The sequence below is a fragment of the Leucoraja erinacea genome, chromosome 7, assembly GCF_028641065.1.
Source record: "Leucoraja erinacea ecotype New England chromosome 7, Leri_hhj_1, whole genome shotgun sequence".
Classification (NCBI taxonomy): domain Eukaryota; kingdom Metazoa; phylum Chordata; class Chondrichthyes; order Rajiformes; family Rajidae; genus Leucoraja; species Leucoraja erinaceus.
Genome location: NC_073383.1, coordinates 24,037,697 through 24,063,530, shown reverse-complemented (window position 1 = coordinate 24,063,530; position 25,834 = coordinate 24,037,697). Strand labels below are relative to the sequence as shown.

The 25,834-nt window shown below is 39.8% G+C and overlaps 1 protein-coding gene across 2 annotated transcripts in view; it reads left to right on the top strand.

The window, feature by feature from the left end:
• LOC129698747 (integrin alpha-6-like) overlaps positions 1-25,834 on the top strand; it is a 71,189-nt gene that overhangs the window by 42,659 nt on the left and 2,696 nt on the right. The window contains exons 7-25 of one of the 2 annotated variants that reach the window (XM_055637975.1): positions 3,829-4,022; positions 6,118-6,206; positions 8,068-8,195; positions 10,677-10,772; positions 12,026-12,087; positions 12,176-12,342; positions 12,878-13,018; positions 15,545-15,663; positions 15,988-16,177; positions 16,671-16,751; positions 16,980-17,059; positions 17,784-17,858; positions 17,985-18,087; positions 18,278-18,451; positions 19,344-19,445; positions 19,532-19,654; positions 19,758-19,856; positions 21,681-21,806; positions 25,438-25,565. In XM_055637975.1, coding sequence (XP_055493950.1) covers positions 3,829-4,022; positions 6,118-6,206; positions 8,068-8,195; positions 10,677-10,772; positions 12,026-12,087; positions 12,176-12,342; positions 12,878-13,018; positions 15,545-15,663; positions 15,988-16,177; positions 16,671-16,751; positions 16,980-17,059; positions 17,784-17,858; positions 17,985-18,087; positions 18,278-18,451; positions 19,344-19,445; positions 19,532-19,654; positions 19,758-19,856; positions 21,681-21,806; positions 25,438-25,545 — 2,257 coding nt within the window. In that variant the 3' untranslated portion in view covers positions 25,546-25,565. The remainder of the gene's footprint in view (positions 1-3,828; positions 4,023-6,117; positions 6,207-8,067; positions 8,196-10,676; positions 10,773-12,025; positions 12,088-12,175; positions 12,343-12,877; positions 13,019-15,544; positions 15,664-15,987; positions 16,178-16,670; positions 16,752-16,979; positions 17,060-17,783; positions 17,859-17,984; positions 18,088-18,277; positions 18,452-19,343; positions 19,446-19,531; positions 19,655-19,757; positions 19,857-21,680; positions 21,807-25,437; positions 25,566-25,834) is intronic. The other variant, XM_055637974.1, reaches the window with a different exon arrangement.

Genomic DNA, 25,834 nt, shown 5'->3' with positions numbered 1-25,834 from the left:
TTTGTGGAAGAATGGCAGGGCAAATGAAGATGCTGGTTTCGACAAAAGGACACAAAGTGCTGGAGTAATGCAGCAGGTATGGGAACATCTCTGGAGAATACGAGATGCTTCCGGACCTGCAGAGTTATACTCTGGCACTTTGTGCCCTTTTAGGTACCCAGAATTTAGAGCCAGAAGGAATGGCTTGAGATACAAAATAAAGGATCTAGGCTCCTCAGAATGTTTTGCACTTTGATTAACTAGAAACATAGAAAATAGGTTCAGGAGTCGGCCCTTCGTGCCAGCACTGCCATTCAATATGCTCATGGCTGATCATCCAAAATCAGTATCCCGTTCCTGCTTTTTCCCCATTTCCCTTAATTCTGTTAGCCCCAAGAGCTAAATCTAACTCTCTCTTGTAAACATCCAGTGAATTGGCCTCCATTGCCTTCTGTGGCACAGAATTCCACAGATTCATAACTCTTCGGGTGAAAACGGGTTTTTTTTTTTCTCATCTCAGTCCTAGATGGTCTACCCCTTATTCTTAAACTGTGACCCATTTCTGGACTACCCCAACATCGGAAACATTTTTCCTGAATCTAGCCTGTCCAATCCATTAAGAATTTTATGTTTCTATAAGATATCCTCTCATCTTTCTAAATTCCAATGAATACAAGCCTAGTCGACCCATTCTTTCATCATGTCAGTCCCGCCATCCCGAGAATTAACCGGTGAAACTACACTGCATTCCCTCAATAGCAAGGATGTCCTTCCTCAAATTTGGAAACCAAAGCTGCACACAATACTCCAGGTGTGATCTCACCAGGGCACCGTACAACTGCAGTAGGATCTCCTTGCTCCTGTACTCAAATCCTCGCTATGAAGGCCAACATTTGCTTTCTTCACTGCCTGCTGTATCTGCATGCTTACTTTCAGTGACTGATGTACAAGGGCACCCGGGTCTCGTTGCACCTCCTCTTTTCCTAATCTGACCTAAATATCCTGTTAATCTCTTCAGTTTCAAAATAAATAATAAATCTGGCCCTCTTTCTCATTACTAACCTTCTCTAGTTTGGGAATCTACTCAGTGTCACCTCTAATATTATCAGATCCTTCCTATAATCTAGTGACTAGGAACCAAAGATCTTAGAGTGGAGCAAGATAGTCCACTCGATGAAAAAGCTGTAGTAGGTCATGGGTAATCTTTTGCGCCATTTCCGTAACCAGCTTCCGTCTCCGCTCTAGTATCTTTGCTTTGGTCATGGTGTCTTCATATTGCTATTATTTTATTAAATACCACACAAATCATCTTTTTTTTTCTCAGCTGCAGGTGATTTTTGTTGATATTCCTGCCTAGTCTTCCTTATTAACTTTGAACATACCAAATATTGCCATTAGGAAGGAGATCCAGAAAATCCTGCACCCACTCAAGCCATCCTCCCCCGTCTCCAACACGGACAAGGAGCGATCACCTGCCGCCTTTTTTGTTAAACATCTATTTCCTCCGGGTGTTTTTTTTAAATTTCCCCCCTTACCATTTTGGTACTTTTTCGATAGCTGCCATGACCCGTTTCATGTCATCCTACGCCCTGCTCCTGGTCTCGGCCCGCACCGATCTGCCGGACATGCTGTGTGTGTGTGTTTGTCGAAGTCTGAGGAGAGAAGCGCCGGCAGCAAGACCGAGCGAATGCGCGGACAGACGGACGAAAGGAAAGATCATAGAGCGGAATAGATGACATTTCGGGTCGAGACCCTTCTTCAGACTGAATCAGGGAAAAGAGGAACAATAGATATAGACGGTACTAAGGACAAATGAATGGAAGATATGCCTCCCTTTCCCTTGACTGTCAGTCCGAAGAAGGGTCTTGACCTGAAATGTCACCTATGCCGCTCTATGATCTTTGCTTTCGTCCGTCTGTCTGCGCATTTGCTCGCTCTTGGTGCCGGCGCTCCTCCCCTCAGACTTCGACACACTTACACACACACACACACACACACACACACATATATATATATATATATATATATATACACATATACACATATATATATACACACACGCACATATATACACACACACATATACTCACACATATATATACACACACATATATACACACACACACACACACATATACACACACACACATATATACACATATACACACACACACACACTCATATACATATATATACACACGCACACCCACACACACACACACGCACACACACATATACACACACATACACACACACACTGACACACACACACACACACACACACACACACACACACACACACACACACACACACACACACACACACACACACACACACACACACATATACTCACACATATATATACACACACATACACACACACACACACACACACATATATACACACATATATACACATATACACACACACACACACACACACACTGCATGTCCGGCAGATCGGTGCGGCCCGAGACCAGGAACAGGGCGAAGGATGACATCAAACGGGTCATGGCAGCTATCAAAAAAGTCTACCCGAAATATTACCTAGTCCTTTTCTCCAGAGATGCTGCTTGATCCGCTGATTTACTCCAGCCTTTTATGTCTGTCTTCGGTTTAAACCAGCATCTGCAGTTCCTCCCTGTACAAGGTATGTGCCGTTTTAACTGAACGCATAACTGAAGTCGGGTCCGATCAAAGATAGGGTCGGGGGTTACTGAAATGGTGGAAGTTACGCTCCATTGCGTACTGTAAGTCAGTCCATTGGATTTTGCAGGAGTAGTCTATCTTGCTCTGTTCTAAGATCTTTGCTAGGAACATACACTGCAACTTGCTACAGGATATAATTAGAGTAACTGAAGGAGGATCCCAACTTGTAACACTGTCCATCCATTTTACTCCACAGATGTGGCCTAACCTTCTGAGTACCTTTAGCAATTATTTTTTTTGTTCAAGTAAAATAGAGTGCAGAGTGTGACGTTAACACAATTACTTTTTAGCATTCAAAAACCAAATCATGATGCCATCTGCTGGCATACCAACTAGTGCAGATAAATTATCATACTTTAGAATAAATGTTGTTACAGACAGAAGGAAAAAAAACTAGCATTTATATAACACTATTTAAACCATTCCAAAAATACTCTTCAGCTAATAAAGTACATTTTAAAGTGTAAGCGCTGTTGTAATGTAGGAAATGCGACTGCTCCAGAAAAGTGCTTATCATATATTTTGAGATGGAGTTTGTAACCCAATCATTATTTGTAATGTTATATTCGATACCTAGCCGAGTACTTAAGATATTTCCCTTTGCTCACCAATACATGGTGAGCGTTTTATTTAGAAGGGAGGTGGAGTGGGTCACTTGTTGTATATTAGAGGTGGGGTAGGACCACAGATCTTTAAGAAAGGAATTGAAGACTGGTGTGATAGAGCGAAGAAAGAGTTCAGCGTTAAATTAGGTGGCTTATAATGGAAAAAGCAACTGGTCAGCCAGATTTTATGATATGGTTATATAAGCATTTCGATTGTAAAATAGAAATTGTTAGTAATTGAATTCAACACAAGAATGCAAGTTTACAATCTAGTTTTTGTAACCTAGTTGATGGTATAAATTCTGAATAAATATAATACTGAATAAATGTTCTTCACCATGGAGGGATCATATAATTGCCTCCCGATACAATGAAGTCCCAATCAATAGAAATTGACCAAATAAAACAATAGTAGTGTAATGGTGGGTCTGTGCAGCTGCAAGTATCAGAGTGGTATGTGTGCATTGTTAATAAGACGGATAAATTATCAAAAGGTGACTTGTTTCTGTACATTAATGTGTTTATTTTCCCCAGCTGGCAGGATCTTGTGGTTGGAGCACCTCAGTTCTTTGATAGGGAAGCGGAGATTGGTGGGGCTGCATATGTTTATATCAATAACAAAGGGAATTGGAATAAATTCAATCTCGTTCGATTAAATGGGACCAAGGACTCCATGTTCGGATTAGCCGTCGAGAATATAGGTGACATTGACCAGGATGGATATTCAGGTAATATCATAGCTGTAACCTGTAAGAAATAGCTTGTATGGATTTTTTGTGCTTTTTACATGTATGTAAATAAATGTAGATAACCAATAAATATAGCTTGCACTTGTATGTATTTTTACAACTAACAGTATTACTTTGTTAAACATTATTTTATATTTACATTTTGATAGAAATTTCTTAGTTAGCATTTATAATGCATTCAAAATGCAAACATATATTTAAATATAAAATGGTGGGATGTGTTCAGACATCTCGCCATTGTAAAACTGATTTATGTTGCATTTTCCAAGTGCAATTGAATCATACTCTAAAAGCATTCCCATTTGTTGAAGATAAATACAGTAAGCCCTTGCAATAATGGACCACAAAGGAGAGGGATGGTGTCCGTTATTGTTGATTATCGCAAGGGGGGGGGGGTAAAGTTTAACCCAAGGCCAGGAGGGAAGAAAAACGGCATCGGGAGGGGGTGGGGGTTAAACGTGAGAATTTGCGGGGCCTGAGAGCTATAGAGCCCGGGGTGCGCCAGGGACGGCCTGGTACCAACGTCGCCTTCATGTTGCTTGCTCTCTACGCTCACGCAACCGGAAGGATGCCACATGGCGCCATCTTATTGGGTCATTGGCAGAAGTGGGGGGGGGGAAGGGGGAGGGGGGACGTGGTGCAACAGGAGCCTCGATCCACTACAACTGAATTCTGCTATACAGGTCCATTATTGCGAGGGTTTTACTGCATCTACTTGGCTTTGTTGACTAACACTTCCAAAACACGACTGCTCCGATCAAAATAAATCCCACATTCGGCATATAATTCTTACTTTTAGGCAGAACTTGATATAATTGATAACTGGATAAGAACTGATGTTCATGAGGTTAACATCCTACCACATATGTCTACTGGAATATTGGAGTTATCATGTGATTCTGATAATGTAGTCCACTGTATCTGCCATCACTCTCTTGGTCCAAAGGGTGTTAATGATAATTGCACATGACCTACCAACATCATCAGGGGACCAAAGACTTTCTAAATGTTTTTTAAACCTTTGGAGACCATGTTGAATGCACAGGTGATAGAACTTGGCATCTGTGCATTTGATTGTGGATTCCTAAGAACCCACCCAGCCATGTAGCCCCTTCCTCATTAGAGAGATGATTTATTCCATCCATATAGAGAAACATGAAAGTTGGCGGCAAAAACGTGGAATTTTGTTTTGTTGGGGTGAGTGAAAAGTCTCAATGAATCCATAAAAGCTGGTTCCAGGTTTTTGGCTCCATCATTATTGTGCTCTCTTAACTTTCCCTTTATTCATTATATATTGTGAGCAATTTTGGGCAATATATCTGAGGAAGGATGTGCTGGCTCTGGAGAGGGTCCAGGGAAGGTTTGCAACAATGATCCCAGGAGTGAGTAGGTTAACATATGATGAGTGTTTGATGGCACTGGGCCTATATTTTCTGTAGTTTAGAAGAATGAAGGGGGACCTAATTGAAACATACAGAACAGTGAAAGGCTTGGATAGAGTGGATGTGGAGAGGATGTTTCCACTAGTGGGAGAGTCTAGGGCTAGAGGACATAGCTTCAGAATTAAAGGACGTTCTTTTAGGAAGGAGATGAGGTGGAATTTCTTTAGCCAGAGGGTGGTAAATGCATGGCATTCTTTGCCGCAGAAGGTTGTGGAGGCAAAGTCAGTGGATATATTTAAGGCAGAGATAGACAGATTCTTGCTTAGTACAGGTGTCAGAGGTTATGGGGAGAAGGCAGAATGGGGATAGGAGGGAGAGATAGATCAGCCATGATTGAATGGCTGAGTAGACTTAATGGGCCGAATGGCCTAATTCTACTCCTATCACTTATGATCTTATGATAACATTTAATTGATTAGCCAAGCCAGTTCATTTTCATATAGCTTTGAAAAGTTGCAGATTTCAGCAAAAATAGAAATTGAATCAGTACAACAATCTATACCACAGTGCTAATCACTATGTGGGTAGTCATCTTTTTATCTTTGTTCTTTAATTCACTGTGACATGTGCTGTGTAAGACTTGGTGGCTGTTTATAATGTAGGTGCTAATTATTCTGCTAATCCGTCTTCAGATATTGCTATTGGAGCGCCTTACGATGGCAATGGCAAAGTTTTTATATACCATGGGTCTAGTTCTGGAATAAATACAATCCCAGCTCAGGTAAGAATTTTTAACCAATGTTTACAATACTGGAGGCTTGTGATTTGTTACTGTTCAGAAAACCAATTGTTTCAATTTTACAACAAAGTTATAATGTTTGTGATTTTATTCTGTTGTACATTTAACATGGGTTATTTCTAGCAGTAGATAATGCAGTGAATTGATCAGCTGTGAGCAAGTAATTTGGCTGCAGAACCTATTGTGTGAGTTATGTAACCAAAATGAAATGGTGGCTTAACATTTACTGTGAATTGTAATAATAACTAGCTTTGCCATTGTCAGAAATTTACTGCAGATGAATGGGGATTGAATCTAAAGGAATAAAGAGGTTAAACTATAGGGCATTTTTTTGCTTGGGTATAACTTTGATGCATATCAGTCATGTAATTATGCATTTTGCATAGCGGCTGTATTTCAGAACTTTTTTGCTCTTTTTTTGACAGACAACATGGTCACAGTTCATATCAAAGGATATTATTAGTTATTAGTTAGCCGAGAGAGTGTTTTAATGTTGAAATCGCCAGCCTAAATACCTCCTATGCATTTAAGGTCTTGCCATTCCAACTGAAATAGTTACACTAGATTTCAAATAGTACCTTTATTCTACAATGTAATAAACCACAGTATATTTAACAGTTTTTAGCAGTAATAAATTGGTAGTCTAGTCAAAATTAACTCCAGCATTGGGGCAGAATATGAGTATGGGTTCACTGTTTTGTATTTTGTATTTTATTTTAATATTTTAATATTTATCTGACTTGTTTACATAAAACCTGGTAAGAATGTATTTTGCATGCTTTCAATCCACCCTATCCATGTTTCTTATAATTTTGCTCTTTATCCATTTCCCCCATCTCGCCCCTCTTTGGCCTCCTCCATTCCAAGAAAAACAAGCCCCATCTGGTCAATCTTTCCTCATAACTTAAACACTCCGGCCTGTGCAATATCTTAGTGAATCTCCTCCGCACCCTCTCTCATGCAAGTCTGCCCTTCCTCTAGTGTAGCAACCAGAACAGTGTACCTCAGCTGTGGCCTAACCAAAGTTTCTCTGTTCTTGTGTTGTATGCCCTTGCTAACGAAGGTGAGCATCACTTATGCTGCTTTCACCATTTTATATTCCAGTGCTTCAGCGATCCTTGGATTTATATATTGCGGGCACACTTTTCCTTAATATTCCCTGGTACCCCACCATTTATTGTTTGTGTCCCACTCTTAATTACTCTTCTCAAAGTTCATCATCTTGCACTTAATAGGATTAAATTCTGCCATTGTTTGCCAATTTTAGCAACTGATCAATGATATTCCATAGTCTGCATCTTTCCTCCTCATTGTTAACAACATCACTGTTTTTTGAGCGATACTATTAATTGAAGAAACTTTCAGTTTAGTTTAGAGACACAGTGTGGAGACAGGCCCTTCGGCTTACTTGAGTCCAAGCTGCCCAATGATCACCCATACGCTAGTTCTATCACATTACTGACAATTTACACAAGCCATTTAACCTACAAACCTACACTCCTTTGGAATGTGGAAGGAAACTGGAGCACCCAGAGAAAACCCACACAGTCACAGGCAGAACATGCAAACTCTGCACAGGCAGCATCTGTAGTCAGGATCAACCCCGGGTCTTTGGCGCTGTAAAGCAGCAATTCAACTGCTGCGTTAACTCAATTTAAATAGCATCTTTCATGACACCAGGGCATGCCAAAGCTTTACATACATTGACGTATATTTTGAAGTATAGTTAATGTTGGAAAATAGGTAATCAAAGATTCAGCTCCTGGCATTTTGGAGTTGATGCATGATTTAGTTCTCTAACTGATAAAGTAATAATAAAATGTAATTGTTGCAAATAAACCAGATCCTTGATGCGAAAGACAGATCTGTCAAACACTTTGGCTACTCTCTTGCCGGGAACATGGATCTAGATGGTAATCACTATCCTGACATGGCTGTTGGATCGCTCAGTAATGCAGTCTTTATATACAGGTGAGATGCTTTGCTCATTAACCATATAGATAGGAGTGTAATATATCGATCCCACAACATTTTCAATTCTAAAATACTTTGAAATTTGTTTTTGAAAATTTAGCAAGCTTTGGAACCATTCAGCAGATCTGACACCATATGTGAAAAGAGAGCCAGAGTTAATAATGCAGTTTAATACCTTTGTCAGAACTGAGGAAGAGATAACAAGTTAATTTAAAGATGAAAAGAGTGTGGGGGAGGGATGGATGGGACAAAAGGAATGTTGTTGATGAGGTGAGACCAGGGTTGCCTAGGAGCAAACAGCGATGAAATCTGGTTGATAGGTTAACAAGAGCAGTTGGAGTGAAAAACAAAAGCAAAGGAGTATGAAAGATGGACAGTTAGAGAGGGGGAGGAAACAAATAATTTTAAGGGCTGAGAAATGCAGAGCTGTAGGAAACGTCCTGCAGTCAGGCCAGTTTATGCTGGATGAGAGAGAAAAATACACCAATTTATAGATTGCTGACCTTCAACAGAAATCACCAAATCACCAGCAAATGACCAAAAGAAGTGGATTATTGGGCAAAGTCTACATTGCTAAATCATTGCCCAGAAGCTCCAGATCCAGGTAGACTGGGAGCATGTAAAAATCTTGTCCAATCAAGTATAGTTTACAAGCTCTAAGCTTTCATTCTATTCACATTTGCCAGGTGTGCTGTACCAATTAACAAGATGCCCAGAAATAAGGCATGATAATTTCATTGTACAACAGACTATAGCATTAGTCCTTATAAACTGCCGTGCATGGCATGATTTATTGGCATTGAGTGATATCATGTCTTCCAGAAGCAGTTGTGCAGTTTAATTACAGCAATATTTTACAAAATGAACCCGAGTTATCCTTGCCGCAGTGCCAGTAAACATCTTCAGTATTGTTGCTCTAAAACAGCCCAGACCACAACCTGGCTGTGCAATTGCATTTAAATAGAACAGCTTCATGACAAACTCGCCTGTCAGCCATCAGATGCCTGCCATGGCTGAGTAGCTAAAACTGTGTGCATGGTGTGAGATATGTTAATGCAAGTGTTCAAATAGTGCTAAGCATGCAAGTATAATAGTGCAGCTAGACACAAAATGCTCTAGTAACTCACAGCGGGCAGGGCAGCATCTATGGAGAGAAGGAATGGGCGATGTTTCGGGTCGAGACCCTTTTTCAGACTGATGTCGGGATGGAGAGAGAAAGCAAGGGCTACCTGAAGTTGGAGAACTCAATGTTCATACCACTGGGGCGTAAACTGCCCAAGCGAAATATGAGGTGCTGCTCCTCCAATTTGCGCTGGGCCTCACTCTGACAATGGATGAGGCCCAGGGCAGAAAGGTCGGATTGGGAATGGGGGGGGGAGTTGAAGTGTTGGGCCACCTGGAGATCAGGTAGGTTAAGACAGACTGAGTGGAAGGTGTTCAGCGAAATGATCGCTGAGCCTGTGCTTGGTCTCGCCGATGTAGAGAAGTTGACACCTGAAACAGTAGATGAGGTTAGAGGAGGTGCAAGTGAACCTCTTCCTCACCTGGAAAAACTGTTTGGATCCTTGGATGGAGTCGAGGGGGAGGTAAAGGAACAGCTGTTGCATCTCCTGCTGTTGCAGGGAAAAGTATCTGGGGAGGGGTTGGTTTGGGTGGGAAGGCACGAGTTGACCAGGGAGTTACGGAGGGAACGGTCTCTGCGGAAAGCAGAAAGGGGTGGAGATGGGAAGATGTGGTCAGTAGTGGGACCCCGTTGGAGGTGGCGAAAATGTCAGAGGATTGGGATGGAAGGTGAGGACAAGGGGGACTCTATTCCTTCTTCTCTTTCTTCACCCATTCCTTCTCTCCATAAATGCTGCCTCGCCCGCTGAGTTACTCCAACATTTTGTGTCTATCTCTGATTTTATCCAGCATCTGCAATTCTTTCTCACCTATACTAGCGCAGTGTTTGTCAGATGGGGTTTGCTGATCTTCCATTAACCTCATGCACATTTATGGGGCATTAAACCAAATTCTCCACTTCAGGTATTGATTTCTCTTGCTACCCTCTCCGCTAACACTATTTCTGCCCAATACTCTACTTCTTCCGCCTCTTCCACTACAATTCGCAGTGTCCAAGAATCGGGATGTCTACTCCTGTTCCTATAATGCCATGGTTGCTGCAGATGCACGGCAGATTGTACAGCTTCCTCCTCATAAACAGATGCTGGTGTGAAGTCAGTCATCCGTCATTCTCAGTTACAGCTGGTACACAAGACTCCTGAAATTACTAGTGGTCAGTGTTTGCTGAGGAGCAAAAACATGATGTTTTGGGTCTTGTAATTGCACAAGTCCCTTTCACAACGTGCATGCATGAAAGATGTCCGCTGGCCTGGATGTGCAGGTGTAGCCCTCGATACTGTTTTAGCAAGTTTTCACAGACTCACGAATCTAGAGGCCACTTGCTTTACTAAACTATTTTATTGTTTTTTTTCTCAGAACGCGACCTGTTATAAATATTGAGAAAACAGTTACTACTACACCCAAGAATATTAATATTAATGACAACAATTGCCCTGGTGGGCAAGGAATTTGGTAAGTAATTAGAAACAAAAGCGAGTATCTACATGAATGTAAGCTTTCAAGCTGCATTGACTACACTAGCCTAAAACACTGCCATGGTATAGAGTCTAATGGGGTAATGGGTAGTGGGGGAGAGGGTTGGATGTTGGTGGGCAAGATGTCCAATGCAGCTGAGTTCACAGAAAGCTTTTTAAAATGATGTTAATCTCTGGTAGATGCTGGATACACAAAGTCTCTGTTTCAAATCAAAAACATCCCTTTACCAATGTGGAAATTTGCCAATTTTCAAGACAAAATATACAGATTAATTAAACTCCAAAATATATGGATGAGTGTCATGTGTAAATCCCTCACAATTTGAATGTTGCTTTCATCTTCGAGTTCAAGGAAGGCACAAAACAGAAATTCACATTCTAAATCTCAATTCCCTTCACTCTGAATATGAACACAGTGTATCGTAATAAGGAAGAAACATGGACTGGAAACTGCAGGCAGAGTAATCATGGGCTGACTGGCAGCACTAGGAGAGGTGGAAGTAAATTGATCAGGTAGCCTGACCTGGGGTTCAGTTTGTTAGGCAGGAGATATGAGAATAAAATGAAGGCTTGTGATTGACATTCTATCGTGCTTCAAGTCAAGGTTGAGGTCAGATAGCACAGAGCATTTGTGTAAACCAATGACTGAACCATTGGCGAAAAGTATAAAGTTTGAAGATGAAGATAATACTGGAAAGGCTTTTATGGATGTAAACATCAGGAAACAGACTCTGATATTGTATACGCCATTATTTTGGAGACAAATTCACACAATGGATTAATTCATATTTGCCAAATCACTAGAAAGTAACTGCCAAATTCAAACAACATTGTTCATCTTAATGCTAGAAAAGGCACCTCTTTCATCCAAAACATGAAGTACTGGAGGAACTTAGCAGATCAGGCAGCATCTGTGGAAGGGGAATGAACAGGTGATCTTTCATGTCAGGACCCTTCTCCAGTCTGAAGAAGGGTCCCAATCCAAAATGTCATCAGGCCATTTCCTTCTACAAATGCTGCCTGAGACCAACTGAGACCCTCCAGCCCTTGTGTTTTGCTCAAGATTCCAGCCTCTCCAGTTGTTTGTGTCTTTCTATTTTGTTTTTGCAGGGTGTAGTTAGTTATATTTCGTGACCACAGACTCATTTTTTTCTAGTTGTTGTTCATTAACTCTTCTTTCTGATTGGAACTAACTGATGACCATTATGCTCCTTGGTGTTTCTTTTGCAGTGTGACCGTCAATGCATGCTTTAAGTACACAGCTAAACCCAGTAATTTCAATCCCAGGATAAGTAAGTGAATGAAAATCTACCATCTCTTTTTTTTTGTTCTTTTTCTTTTTGGTGATTGAGTTTTGAAAATGATTAATTTCCTGTTTAGCTGTGAGCTACAAGCTTGATGCTGACACTGAGGGAAAAAAACTGGAACTGCAATCGAGAGTATTCTTCATTGGTCGTTCGAACGATCAGGAGACCCAGGTTATGGGCACTATTGTACTAGACAAGCAAAACAAAATGGCATGCATCGTTGAACGGCTGCAGTTTCGGGTGAGAACCTATCAATAGTAAACATTTTAGTCAGGCTTGATGGCTGGAGTAATTCAGCAGGTCGGGCAGCATCTCTGGTGAACGTGGATACGTGACGTTCAGATTGAGACCCTTCTTCAGAACCTTCTCTTTTCCATTCATCCTTACACTCATCTCCCATCCAGTCCCTCACTTTCCAGAAGTTTGAAGACCCGAAATATCGCCTGTTATTCTCTCCACAGATACTGTTTGACTGTGTTTTGCTCAAGATTCCAGCATGTGCAGTTCCTTGTATTCCATCCACGGTACTTAATGGTAACTGTGCTATCTTTAAAACATACTTAAGCAAATATTTGGTACGTAGGCAAGTAGTGGTACATATCAAAACCGGCTGCTTCCCTATGCATAACAGTTATCATGTCATTAGATGCTGCCTCACCCGCTGAGTTTCTCCAGCATTTTTGTCAACCTTCGATTTTTCCAGCATCTGCAGTTCCTTCTTAAACATGAACATAAATGTGTTCAAGAGCACACTGTTTTTGTTTCATATTTTCAGGACAATATCAGAGATAAACTGCGCCCGATTCCCATATCAGTTGAAGTAGAGATCAAACAATCTGGGCGCAAGAAAAGGCAGCATTCTAACTTAATTGACTTGCCTCCTGTCCTTCAACAGAGTGAGCCCACAGTCTCAAAGGTTAGTAGTCTGATTTTTAAGTAATAATCAGATATGTTTATTTTCTATTGTTCAGTGAATCAAACCACAAAACAATTTATTTTTGCTTGAATATTCAATACTCGCAATAGAAGAATGAGCCAAAGAAAATTGTCTTCTCGGTAAACTCATCGAAAACTACAAAAAAAATAGTCTATTACAATGATTTGATGATATTTTCTGAGCATCAGATACCTGGGTTTGATCCTGACCTTGGTTGCTGTCTGTGGAGTTTGCATGTCTACCTGGGTTTCACCCAGTTGATCCAATTTCCTCCCACATCACAAAGGTGTGCAGGTTTGTACTTTAGTTGGCCTCCAGTGTGTAGGGAGTGGATGAGAAGGTGAGATAATATAGAACCAAAGTTGGACCCTTGAAGACTGAAACAGGTGAATTTATTATGGGGTACAAGGAAATGGCAGACGAGTTGAACAGGTGCTTTGTTTGTGTCTTCACTGAGGAGGACACAAACAATCTCCCTGATATACTAGTCGCCAGAGGATCTAGGGTGACGGAGGAACTGAAGGAAATTCACATTAGGCAGGAAATGGTGTTGGGTAGACTGATGGGATTGAAGGCTGATAAATCCCCAGGGCCTGATGGTCTGCATCCCAGGGTACTTAAGTGGCTCTAGAAATTGGGGACGCATTGGGTATCATTTTCCAATGTTCTATAGATTCAGGATCAGTTCCTGTGGATTGGAGGGTAGCTAATGTTATCCCACTTTTTAAGAAAGGCGGGAGAGAGAAAACAGGTAATTATAGACCAGTTAGCCTGATATCGGTGGTGGGGAAGATGCTGGAGTCAATTATAAAAGATGAAATAGCGGCACATTTGGATAGCAGTAACAGGATTGGTCCGAGTTGGCATGGATTTATGAAGGAGAAATCATGCTTGCCTAATCTTCTGGAATTTTTTGAGGGTGTAACTAGGAAAATGGACAAGGGAGAGCCAGTGGATGTAGTTTACCTGGACTTTCAAAAAGCATTTGATAAGGTCCGACATAGGAGATTAGTGGGCAAAATTAGAGCACATGGTATTGGGCGTAGAGTGCTGACATGGATAGAAAATTGGTTGACAGACAGGAAACAAAGAGTAGGGATTAACGGGTCCCTTTCAGAATGGCAGGCTGTGACTAGTGGGGTACCGCAAGGCTCGGTGCTGGGACCGCAGCTATTTACAATATACATTAATTATTTAGATATAGGAATTCAAAGTAACATTAGCAAATTTGCAGATGACACAAAGCTGGGTGGCAGTGTGAACTGTGAGGAGGATGCTATGAGGATGCAAGTTGACTTGGACAGCTTGGGTGAGTGGGCAGATGCAGTTTAATGTGGATAAATGTGATGTTACCCACTTTGGTGGCAAAAACAGGAAGGCAGATTATTATCTGAATGATATCAAGTTGGGAAAAGTGGAAGTACAATGAGATCTGGGGGTCCTTGTTCATCAGTCACTGAAAATAAGCATACAGGTACAGCAGGCAGTGAAGAAAGCTAATGGAATGTTGGCCTTCATAACAAGAGGAGTTGAGTATAGGAGCAAAGAGGTCCTTCTGTAGTTGTATAGGGCCCTAGTGAGACCACACCTGGATTATTGTGTGCAGTTTTGGTCTCCAAATATGAGGAAGGACATTCCTGCTATTGAGGGAGTACAACGTAGGTTCACAAGGTTAATTCCTGGGATGGCGGAACTGTCATCTGTTGATAGAATGGAGCGGCTGGGCTTGTATACTCTGTAATTTAGAAGGATGAGAGGGAATCTTATTGAACATATAAGATTATTAAGGGATTACACATGCTTGAAGGCAGGAAACATGTTCCTGATGTTGGGGTCCAGAACCAGGGCCACAGTTTATAAGGGGTAGGCCATTTAGAAAGGAGATGAGGAAAAACTTTTTCACCCAGAGAGTTGGGAATCTGTGGTATTCTCTGCCTCAGAAGGCAGTGGTGGTCAATTCTCTGGTTGCTTTCAAGAGAGTTAGATAGAGCTCTTAAAGATTGCAGAGTCGGGGGATATGGTGAGAAGGCAGGAACCAGGTACTGATTGTGGATGATCAGCCATGATCACAGTGAATGGCGGTGCTGGCTCAAAAGGCCGAAAGGCCTACTCCTGCACCTATTGTCTCTTGTCTATTAACTAATATGGATATAGTGAGCCGAAGGGCCTGTTTCCATCCTGTAACGCCAAACTAAACTCAATGTGTCAGCCAAGTATGAAGTGGCTGAGTTGCCTTCTCATGGTGCTATTTCACATGGCCTTAAGTGTATGGAAGTTAAGTTTAGTTATGTTTATTACGTAGGAATTATACATTTATCAATTTAACTACTATGCACCTATATGTTGTTTTTGACTGCAATGTAGATATTTGAATCTGAGCTTTCCAACCAATCATGGATGAGGTTGAGGTCTCTGGATGCTCATATGTAGCGTTAGTAAGCTTGTTTCATTCAAATATTGCAGTATGATGCAGCATGGTTTCCCTTGGTTGTGATTTTAATACAGATCCAGTTTTTGAAGGAAGGTTGTGGATCTGACCACATATGCCAGAGTAATCTTCAACTAAAATATCGGTTTGGCTCCAGAGTTGAAAAGCAGCAGGACAAATTTGTTCCTTTACAAGTGTAAGTTTATTTTAAATTTGACTTGTTATTTTATTTTTCATTTTACCAATATTATAGATTTATTTATTATAGATCTACAACAATGCAATTACAAGTTAGGAATTTTTCCCCTTGTGAGAATTGTTTAAGTATAATAGATCACAGAATAAAATTGAAGTTTATTTAAGAAATAAGTGTTTGCAATAAATGTAAAAAAGATTAAGTACTGAAGATAGGCAACCAATAGATCATTTCCTTGTATTGGAGCATGGAGAAACCTTTTAGCTTTGTTCATTGATGTGGAGGGAAATATGCAATCATTTATTTTTGTTGCTGTTTCTTTAGGAATAATGGGTTGCCAGTATTTAAATTAAGTGACCAAAAGGATATAGTACTGGAAATAACTGTTTCTAACAAGCCATCTGATCCAAGAAATCCGAAAAAAGATGGGGATGATGCGCATGAGGCTCACTTGACTGCAACATTCCCTGAAACATTGACTTACTCTGCATATCGAGTATCATCCCTAAATCAGGTGAGGGTTTCAACTTTCTCCATTTACTTGTTGCTTCTTTGGCCACTCCCAAAATAGTCTTTGGTTGGAAGGTGAATAAATTAATACCAGCACTCGTACACCTCGTCCAGGTTAGCATATTTTAGCTGGATAGAAGGGAGTACATAATATCTCATCATATGGGTCTAGTTTGTCCTTATCTAATATATAGGTGTGATGCTACGTATTAGGCAGGATGAAAATCAGAGTGGGAATCTTGATTTCTTTCTTTATCTTCTCCCTCCACCTCTTCATTTCCACCAAATACACCAGTTTCAAGTAACACCAGCAGGCATCCTACAGGCAAGGAAAGAGACTGGATGCTCTGGTTGAGATTAGTTAATGCTACACAGAACAGTATATTTCCCTGCTAACAACCGCTTAATTTTATTGGATGTTTGCATATGTTACCTTTTAATTGATTGCTTACGGTAACAGAAACTTACTTTTATATTATTTCCTGTTTTTATATTAGGACAAAGTATTATGCATTGCAAATAAAAATGGATCTCAAGCAGAGTGTGATTTGGGAAATCCTTTAAAACGTGGATCAGAGGTATGCTATTTTCCTTTTATATTCCATGATGTATATTTATATTATTTATACTGGCTATAAAATAAGAGAATTTGTGTTTATCTGTGTTCTAAATTGGACACACAATTTATGTTGATATATGATAAATGTTTCACGGTCAAGGTTTCAAGGTCAGTTTCTTGTCACATGCACCATAAGTGACATTTGAGTGAAATGTTCAAATAATACAATGATGATTTTGATCTCTAGGTTACTTTCCACTTGATCATGAGTACAGGTGGAATAACGCTGGACACTGGAAACCTTAACATCAACCTGCAGCTTGAAACGTAAGGCAAATTACACATTTGTACTTTGTTTATACATTGATTAAAAATTGCAGTCTTTGATGACGTAATAGATATTTTCTGAGTTTTTGAAACTTGAAGCCTGCATTTTATAGCATTGACAAGCATGGAAACAGTCCCTTCAGTCCCACTTGCCTACGCCAACCTAGATGCTCCATCTATTGGTCCCACCTGCCTGTATTTGACCCACATCCTTCTAAACCTTTCAACATGTACGTTCAAATGACTTTTCAATGTTGTTATATTATCTGCATCAAATACCTCCAGGCAGTTCATTCCATATACCCACCACCCTTTGTTTGAAAATCTTTTTCCTCCTGTTCCTATTAAATCTTTCCCCTCACCTAAAATAAAGCTAAATAAATATCTGCAAGGTAATATCTAGTAACACATTAATGAAATGGAATGGCAGAATAACTGATGCATTTGTATTTACTTTGAGTAAATGAACCAACATTTAATTTCCTGCCTTGCTTATCACTGATACTGGTTAGAGATTAAGACTGAGAATCACAACTTTTCCCAGTGGTATGTTCTAAAAAACAAAATTGAGTGCCATGCCCAATTTCAAACTGATATTTAATGACTCTGCTTTGTCAGGCTTCACCACTTTCTTCTTTGCTCAATTGAGCTGTCAGGGAATCTAAACTAATTTTTTTTGATCAATTTTGTAATTTGTGATTAAACTTTTCATTTCCATTTACAGGACCAGTGAACAGGTTAATCTGTTATCCGTCGCTACCGCTAGAGTAGTGGTTGAACTACTCTTGTCTATAGTTGGGTGAGTAGGAACACATTCCTCTAGTCTTGTTTTGATGCAAGTATTTTCTCTGTATTGTATTTGTGTTGTTGGATAGAAGAAACTATAATAAAATATAAACAAATAATTGTATTTCTGATTGAACAGTGCTGCAAAACCATCTCAGGTGTATTTTGGAGGTAAAAAAGTAGGTGAGAGTGCTATGAAGACTGAAGAGGATGTAGGAAGTTTGATTCAGTATGAGTTCAGGGTAAGTGTGGTAACATCGTCCATAAAGAAAAATACAGTTAATATCATTTATGATTTTAATCCAAATAATGCGTAGTAATTTTTTAATTGTCCATCTTAACAGAATACTGTTTGTGTTGAGATTCACAGCAGCTGCTTTAGATAACAATGGGAGCTTGATATCTACACTGGACACTTTTATCCTTCCACAGATTATTAATTTGGGAAGATCACTTAAAACTCTTGACGGTGCTTGGCTTGAAATCATGTGGCCAAAGGCGATTTACAATGGAAAATGGCTACTCTATTTAATGAAAATTGACTCAAAAGGCATTGATTCTGAATCTTGTCAGCCTAGCAGTGAGATTAACGAACGGAAGTTGAAGGTAATTTGCTGTTGACTATTTGTTTAAAGATGAGGTTGATTTAAGTTATTTCTGCAGAAATGAATACTTTTTCATGCCGAGCTGTGCTGTCACTGAGATTTATTTGAGTGTTTGTACGACATGCAGTTTTGTTATTTTCACAAAGGATCATAATTCAGCTAATGCATACCTAAATGTTCAAGATTTCAGTTTTCATTTAATGTGTTGTTCATTTTTAATCCACATACTGTTTGTCCTTTGACAATAAAACCACATTTTAATAGTGGTAGAGATGAGGGGATGAAAATTAAGTTTTATTAAAATTATATGTATTTCACTTTCAGAAAATGGTAAACATATAATAGAAGGTGAACAGCCTGTCATGCTTTAAAAGCCCAAATAATCATGTTTCCAAAAGTGATCACCCATGTGATCAGCCAGAAACCCAAAAGTGCAGCATTTGGATTGCACAAGATAACTTGGCACGTTGGAAATCGCATCTCTATCTTCTTGTCTCTTGAACTATAATGATTTTTTGAATAGACATACTTTAATCTGAAGAAGGGTCCCAAACCGAATCGTCATACATAATTTATCTCCAGAGATGCTGCCTGACCCGCTGAGATACTCTAGCAGTTTGTGTCTATCTTCTATTTATACCAGCAACTGCAGTTCCTTTCCACACATCCCTACTATTATTAAAATGCAGGTTTATTATCAAAGGACAAAAATTATGTGGTTTAATAATTAACAAAAATTATTAAATGAAAACTGAAATCCTGAACATTTGAGCATGCATTGTCTAAATTATGATCCTTTGTGAAAATAACACGGATAACACATTCCATAATTACAGGCTTAATTTACAGAACATTTTGTGACCGTTCCAATTTACTCAGTTATTTTGTTCTAGGAAGCTCCAATCCAAACAAGAAAGAGAAGAGAAGTTGAAGACAATAAGAATACAGGATTAGTTTCTTCTTACTTCACAGGTAAAAGCAAGTATACAACTCTGGTAAGTGCAGGCGTTACTTTAATAATTGAATTGGAATATTTATTTCTGTCTCAAAACTGACAATTATTTACCTTGATGTTCCACAGGAATGCGGCCAGCATGAGCGTGCTAGTGCTAAATGTGTTAATATAAAGTGTCCCCTCAGAGGTCTTGATAGCAATGCATTTGTGGTCTTGCATTCACGACTATGGAACAGCACTTTCCTTGAGGTAAATATCTCTGAGCAGTGTGCATTAACCTTTTTATAAATCTTAGGCTTTACAATTCCTTTTAACATATTGGTTATTAAATGTGTTTAATTCTGTTTTGCAGGAATTTTCCAAGCTGAACTATCTTGACATCATTGTTAAAGCCAAGATAAATGTAGAATCTAAAGCCAAAAACATTGTGGTTAAGAATGCAGAAACGGAGGTAATATACATTGTAGTAATTATGAAGAAATTATGTTTGAAATTAAGACACGTCATTAATGCATATTTTCTAAAATATTTTCTCCAGTTAATGTGAAGGCATTGCATTTGATAGAATAGAATTATCATTTACGTATAATTACTGGTCAAGGAGTGAGGATTTATGAGTTCAGCTGACTATAGATTTTTAAGGAACAGGGAGCAGTTAGAAAAAGCAAGAGGCACAGGATTTGTGGATAACTTTTCACTTGCATGTTGGCTGCAAGGGGCACACACACATGCAGCCACTACATGGAAAAACTGTGGCTATCAAGCCCACAGTGAAACTGTATGTAATGACACCAAATATTTTTTAGCGAAAAGTGTAGAAAGGAACTGCAGATGTTGGTTTAAACCGATAGACATAAAAAGCTGGAGTAATTCAACAGGTCAGTCAGCATCTCTGGAGAAAAGGAAAAGGTGACGTTTCTGGACGAGACCATTCTCCAGACTGGACAAGGGTCTCGACCCAAAACATCACTTATTCCTTTTCTTCAGAGATGCTGTCTGACCCGCTGTGTTACTCCAGCTTTTAGTGAAAAGACAAGATTTGAGAGCTGAATGTATCTGAAGAGCTGAATTTGGAACAGGCAAATGTCCATCTACTCAGCTATTTAAATACGACATTAGAGGTATCAATGCAGATTTAAATCCAAGCACTTTTGACAGGATCCCAGCACTACATATCTTTACAAATTAGCAATGATTTAATGATGATTTTTAAACATCAATATCTGGTGACCGTTATCCTATAATAAAGTATTATTTTGAAGACTGACACAAAATGCTGGAGTAACTCGGCGGGACAGGCAGCATCTTTGAAGAGAAGGAATGGGTGACGTTTTGGGTTCGAGACCCTTCTTCAGACTGAGTGTCAAGTCACAGAGATATGGCAGTGTAGGGGGTGAAAACGACAGATCAAAGAGGATGATGATCAAGGAAAATGTAGAATGGTTCATTGTTAGGTGAGGAGAAGGTGACAACGAGGCATACAGTTAGTAAAATTTAATCAGGAAGACAGTGAAACTAGTCGGAGGACGATGATGGGGGAGGGACTAAGAGCGAGAGAGAGAGATGGACAGCGAGAGAGATTGAGAGAGAGAGATGGAAAGCAAAGGTTACTTGTCAATATTCATACTGCTGGGTTTTAAGCTGTCCAAGTGAAATATGAGGTGCTATTCCTCCAATTTGTGTTGGTCCTCACTTTGACTTTTGAAGACTACTTGGAAATTAATGATTGCATTTATTTTTATTTAAAATCTGATTTTTCCCAATGAATAGATTTTGTAAATGTTGTTGAAGGGAATGTTTGTTAATTTGGGTAGAAGTAATGAATTTTAATGAACATTATTTAAACTTGCTCTAAACAAGTTGCCTGCATTAGTGAGAAGCAGCGAAACAAAATTGATGGCAGAAGCCTTCCGGAAGTACCTCCATCTCAGGCTTTCAAGAATTTCACAATCTTAATCAAATATCATTTACCCATAGAAGTGGCCCAGCAAAGAGCCCCTTGTATATAATTTTCTTGTATTTTTCATTTGAAGATTGAAATGTTCGAGTTTATTGTTATTTCTTTGCAGTTACACTGGTTGCTGGAGGATGGTTTTGGTAAATATATCTTATGAAAGAATTTACCAGTTCCTTGTGTGCATGAATGATTGTGATGTGAGGACCAATGTAATGTTGTTGTGCTAATGTGCTTGATCGGTGGCTTTTCTGATGGTTAACCCAGCAACGAAAAGGAGCATTTTTTTGTGATGTTTAATTTTATTAAATGTTCTTTCAGGTACGGGTTACAGTATTTCCTGAAAAAACAGTGAGCCATTATTTTGGAATTCCTTGGTGGATCATTTTTGTTGCGATCCTGGCTGGAATTCTGTTATTGGCACTTTTAATATTTTTATTATGGAAGGTGAGTGCATCTATCCTTTTATTCCACAGACTCCAGAACTGGTTACTGTAACCGTGGTAAATCAACCTGGAATCTTGTGGTGTATTTTGGCATTTATCTTAGTTGATCGCAGTTTGCTTTAAACCAGCCAGTAGTAGATATTTCTTATTTTGGGCCAAAATGAATTCTCATATATGCCAATGTCAGCTCTTGCCACAATGCTAAGAACCAGATGGCATTTACCTTTGCTGTGTAGCCCAAAGATAATCTGCGAGGAAGCGCTGCTCTAAACTCAGTGGTGAGAACCAACATGGGGCATTCAACTTGGGTATTGTGCAATAGAAGAAGGGGGAACAAGGATGAGGCACAAAGATTCCCAGCAAAATTTAAAGCAGATGCTATCATGAGGCAGGTACTATCCTAACACTTAAGAGACATTTACGAGACAGGAAACAAAGAGTAGGGATTAACGGGTCCCTTTCAGAATGGCAGGCAATGACTAGTGGGGTACCGCAAGGCTCGGTGCTGGGACCGCAGCTATTTACAATATACATCAATGATTTAGATGAAGTGATTCAAAGTAACATTAGCAAATTTGCAGATGACACAAAGCTGGGTGGCAGTGTGAACTGTGAGGAGGATGCTATGAGGATGCAGCGTGACTTGGACAGGTTGGGTGAGTGGGCAGATGCATGGCAGGTGCAGTTTAATGTGGATAGATGTGAGGTTATCCACTTTGGGAGCAAAAACAGGAAGGCAGATTATTATCTGAATTGTGTCAGGTTGGGAAAATGAACTACAATGGGATCTGAGGGTCCTTGTTCATCAGTCAATGAAAGTAACCATGCAAGTACAGCAGGCAGTGAAGAAAGCGAATGGCATGTTGGCCTTCATAACAAGAGGAGTTGAGTATAGGAGCAAAGAGGTCCTGAGACCACACATGGAGTATTGTGTGCAGTTTTGGTCTCCAAATTTGAGGAAGGACATTCTTGCTAATGAGGTAGTGCAGCGTAGGTTCACAAAGTTAATTCCCGGGATGGCGGGACTGTCAAATGTTGATAGAATGGAGCGGCTGGGCTTGTATACTCTGGAATTTAGAAGGATGAGAGGGCATCTTATTGAAACATATAAGATTATTAAGGGTTTGGACACACTAGAGGCAGGAAACATGTTCCCGATGTTGGGGGAGTCCAGAACAAGGGGCACAGTTTAAGAATAAGTGGTAAGCCATTTAGAACAGAGAAACACTTTTTCACACAGAGTTGTGAGTCTGTGGAATTCTCTGCCTGGATACTTTCAAGAGAGAGAGCTAGATAGGGCTCTTAAAGTTAGCGGAGTCAGGGGATATGGGGAGAAGGCTGATTGTGGATGATCACGGGCTACTGATTGTGGATGATCAGCCATGATCACATTGAATGGCGGTGCTGGCTCGAAGGGCTGAATGGCCTACTCCTGCACCTATTGCCTATTGAACAGGTACATAGATGGGATATGTTCAGAGGGTTATGAGCCAAGCGCAGGCAGGTAGAACCAGTGCAGAGGGGGCACTAGTTGGTGTGGTGAAGTTGGGTCAAAGGGGCTGTTTCCACACTGTATAACTGATTCTAAAATTGTTGAAAGGAACATTGGGTACGTCGCCTGACCTAGTGGCTGTCAAAATAAGTATTTTTTGATATCTTAGAATAATTCTAAAATTATTTAGAAATATTCTATAATTATTGGAAATTAAGGACATTTAGAGATTTTAATAATTAATTTAAAAAAAGAAACTAATGCAATAATATTGAAATGAATTAAAACAAATAAATAATGAATATTATGTCTAAATGAGTCTACATGTAATGAACGTGATTTATAAACTGTGCAAACTTTATTTCTTCTGTTCTTATACAGTGCATTCAGAAAGTATTCAGACCCCTTCACTTTTGTTACATTACAGCCTTATTTTAAAATGGATTCAACTCATTTTTTTTATCATCAATCTACACACAATATCCCAGAATGAAGAAGCGAGAACAAGTGTTTAGAAAGTGTTTTTGCAAAGTGATTAAAAATAAATGACTGACATATCACATTTACATAAGTATTCAGACCCTTTGCTATGACACTCAAAATTGAGCTTGGGTATATCCTGTTTCCATTGATTATCCTTGAGATGTTTCTACAACTTGATTGGAGTCCATCAGTGGTAAATTAAATTGATTGGACATGATTTGGAAAGGCATGCACCTCAGTTGACAGTGCATGTCAGAGCAAAAACCAAGCCATGAAGACTAAGGAATTGTCTGCAGACCTCCGAGACAGGATTGTGTCAAGACACAGATCTGGGGAAGGGTATAAAACATTTTCTGCAGTGTTGCAGGTCCCGAAGAGCACAGTGGCCTCCGTCATTCTTAAATGGAAGAACTTTGGAACCACCAGGACTCTTCATAGAGCTGGCCGCCCGGCCAAACTGAGTAATCAGGGGAGAAGGGCCTTGGTCAGGGAGGTGACCAAGAACCCGATGGTCACTCTGACAGAGCTCTAGTGTTCCTCTGTGGAGATGGGAGAAACTTCCAGAAGGACAACTATATCTGCAGCACTCCACCAATCAGGCCTTTATGGTAGAGTGGCCAGACAGAAGCCATTCTTCAGTAAAAGGCACATGACAGCCTGCTTGGAGTTTGCCAAAAGGCATGAGAAACAAGAATCTTTGGTCTGATGAAACCAAGATTGAACTCTTTGACCTGAATGCCAAGCGTTACGTCTGGAGGAAACCAGGCACCGCTCATCACCTGGCCAATACCATACCTACGGTGAAGCATGGTGGTGGCAGCATCATGCTGTGGGAATGTTTTTCAGCGGCAGGAACTGAGAGACTAGTCAGGATCGAGGGAAAGATGAACGGAGCAAAGTACAGGGATCCTTGATGAAAACCTGCTCCAGAGCGTTCTGGACCTCAGATTGGGGCGGAAGTTCACCTTCCAACAGGACAACGACCCTAAGCACACAGCCAAGACAACGCAGAAGTGGCTTTGTGACAAGTCTCTGAATGTCCTTGAATGGCCCAGCCAGAGCTCAGACTTGAACCCGATCGAACATCTCTGGAGGAACCTGAAAATAGCTGTGCATCGATGCTCCCCACCCACCCTGACAGAGCTTGAGAGGATCTGCAGAGAAGAATGGGAGAAATTACCCAAATACAGGTGTGCCAAACTTGTAGACTCCCAATTAAGAAGACTTGAGGCTGTAATCACTGCCAAAGGTGCCTCAACAAAGTACTGAGTAAAGGGCCTGAATACTTATGTAAATATATTTCAGTTTTTTTTAATTACTTTGCAAAAATTGCTAAACAACTGTTTTCACTTTTTAATTATGGAGTATTTGTGTGTGTTAGATTGATGGGGTGGGGGATGAATTTAATTCATTTTAGAATAAGGCTGTAACATAACAAAATGTAGAAAAAGTGAAGGGGTCTGAATACTTTCTGAATGCACTTCTGAATGTATTTTAAATGTATTTTGAAAACATCTGAGGATTCTGGTTGTGATTGGTTGCGTTCTGTGAAATTGTGTGCAACTTTTAACGAGTTAAAACAACAATTACATTATAACAAGTGTGTACTGGTAAGTGGCATCAGAAAAAAATGATTATTAAACATTGTATCTTGTAGTTTGGTTTCTTCGGCAAAAACAAAGGTTCCCACTATGACGGCAGGTATAACAAGGCTGAGATCGATGTTCAGCCATCTGACAGAGAAAGACTTACTACTGATGCATAATGTTGACAGTCACTAATTTGGTAAATAGTCAGTCCATTGGTCTCTGATTGTTGGATTGGAATGGCATGGTGTGGGGAGCTTGGCATCACTTTAATCTTCCTGTTCCTCAAAAGGGACACATCTCACAGATTGACAGCATTAACACTGAAACAAAACCTTTTGCTTATTGGAGTGTGGATAATATACAAATACAATATTCTGATGTTAAAAATAACACGGGGAATCATTTTAAATATATAACTTAATTCTAAATTATTCAATTAGATTATTAATTATTTCTGAATTGAAA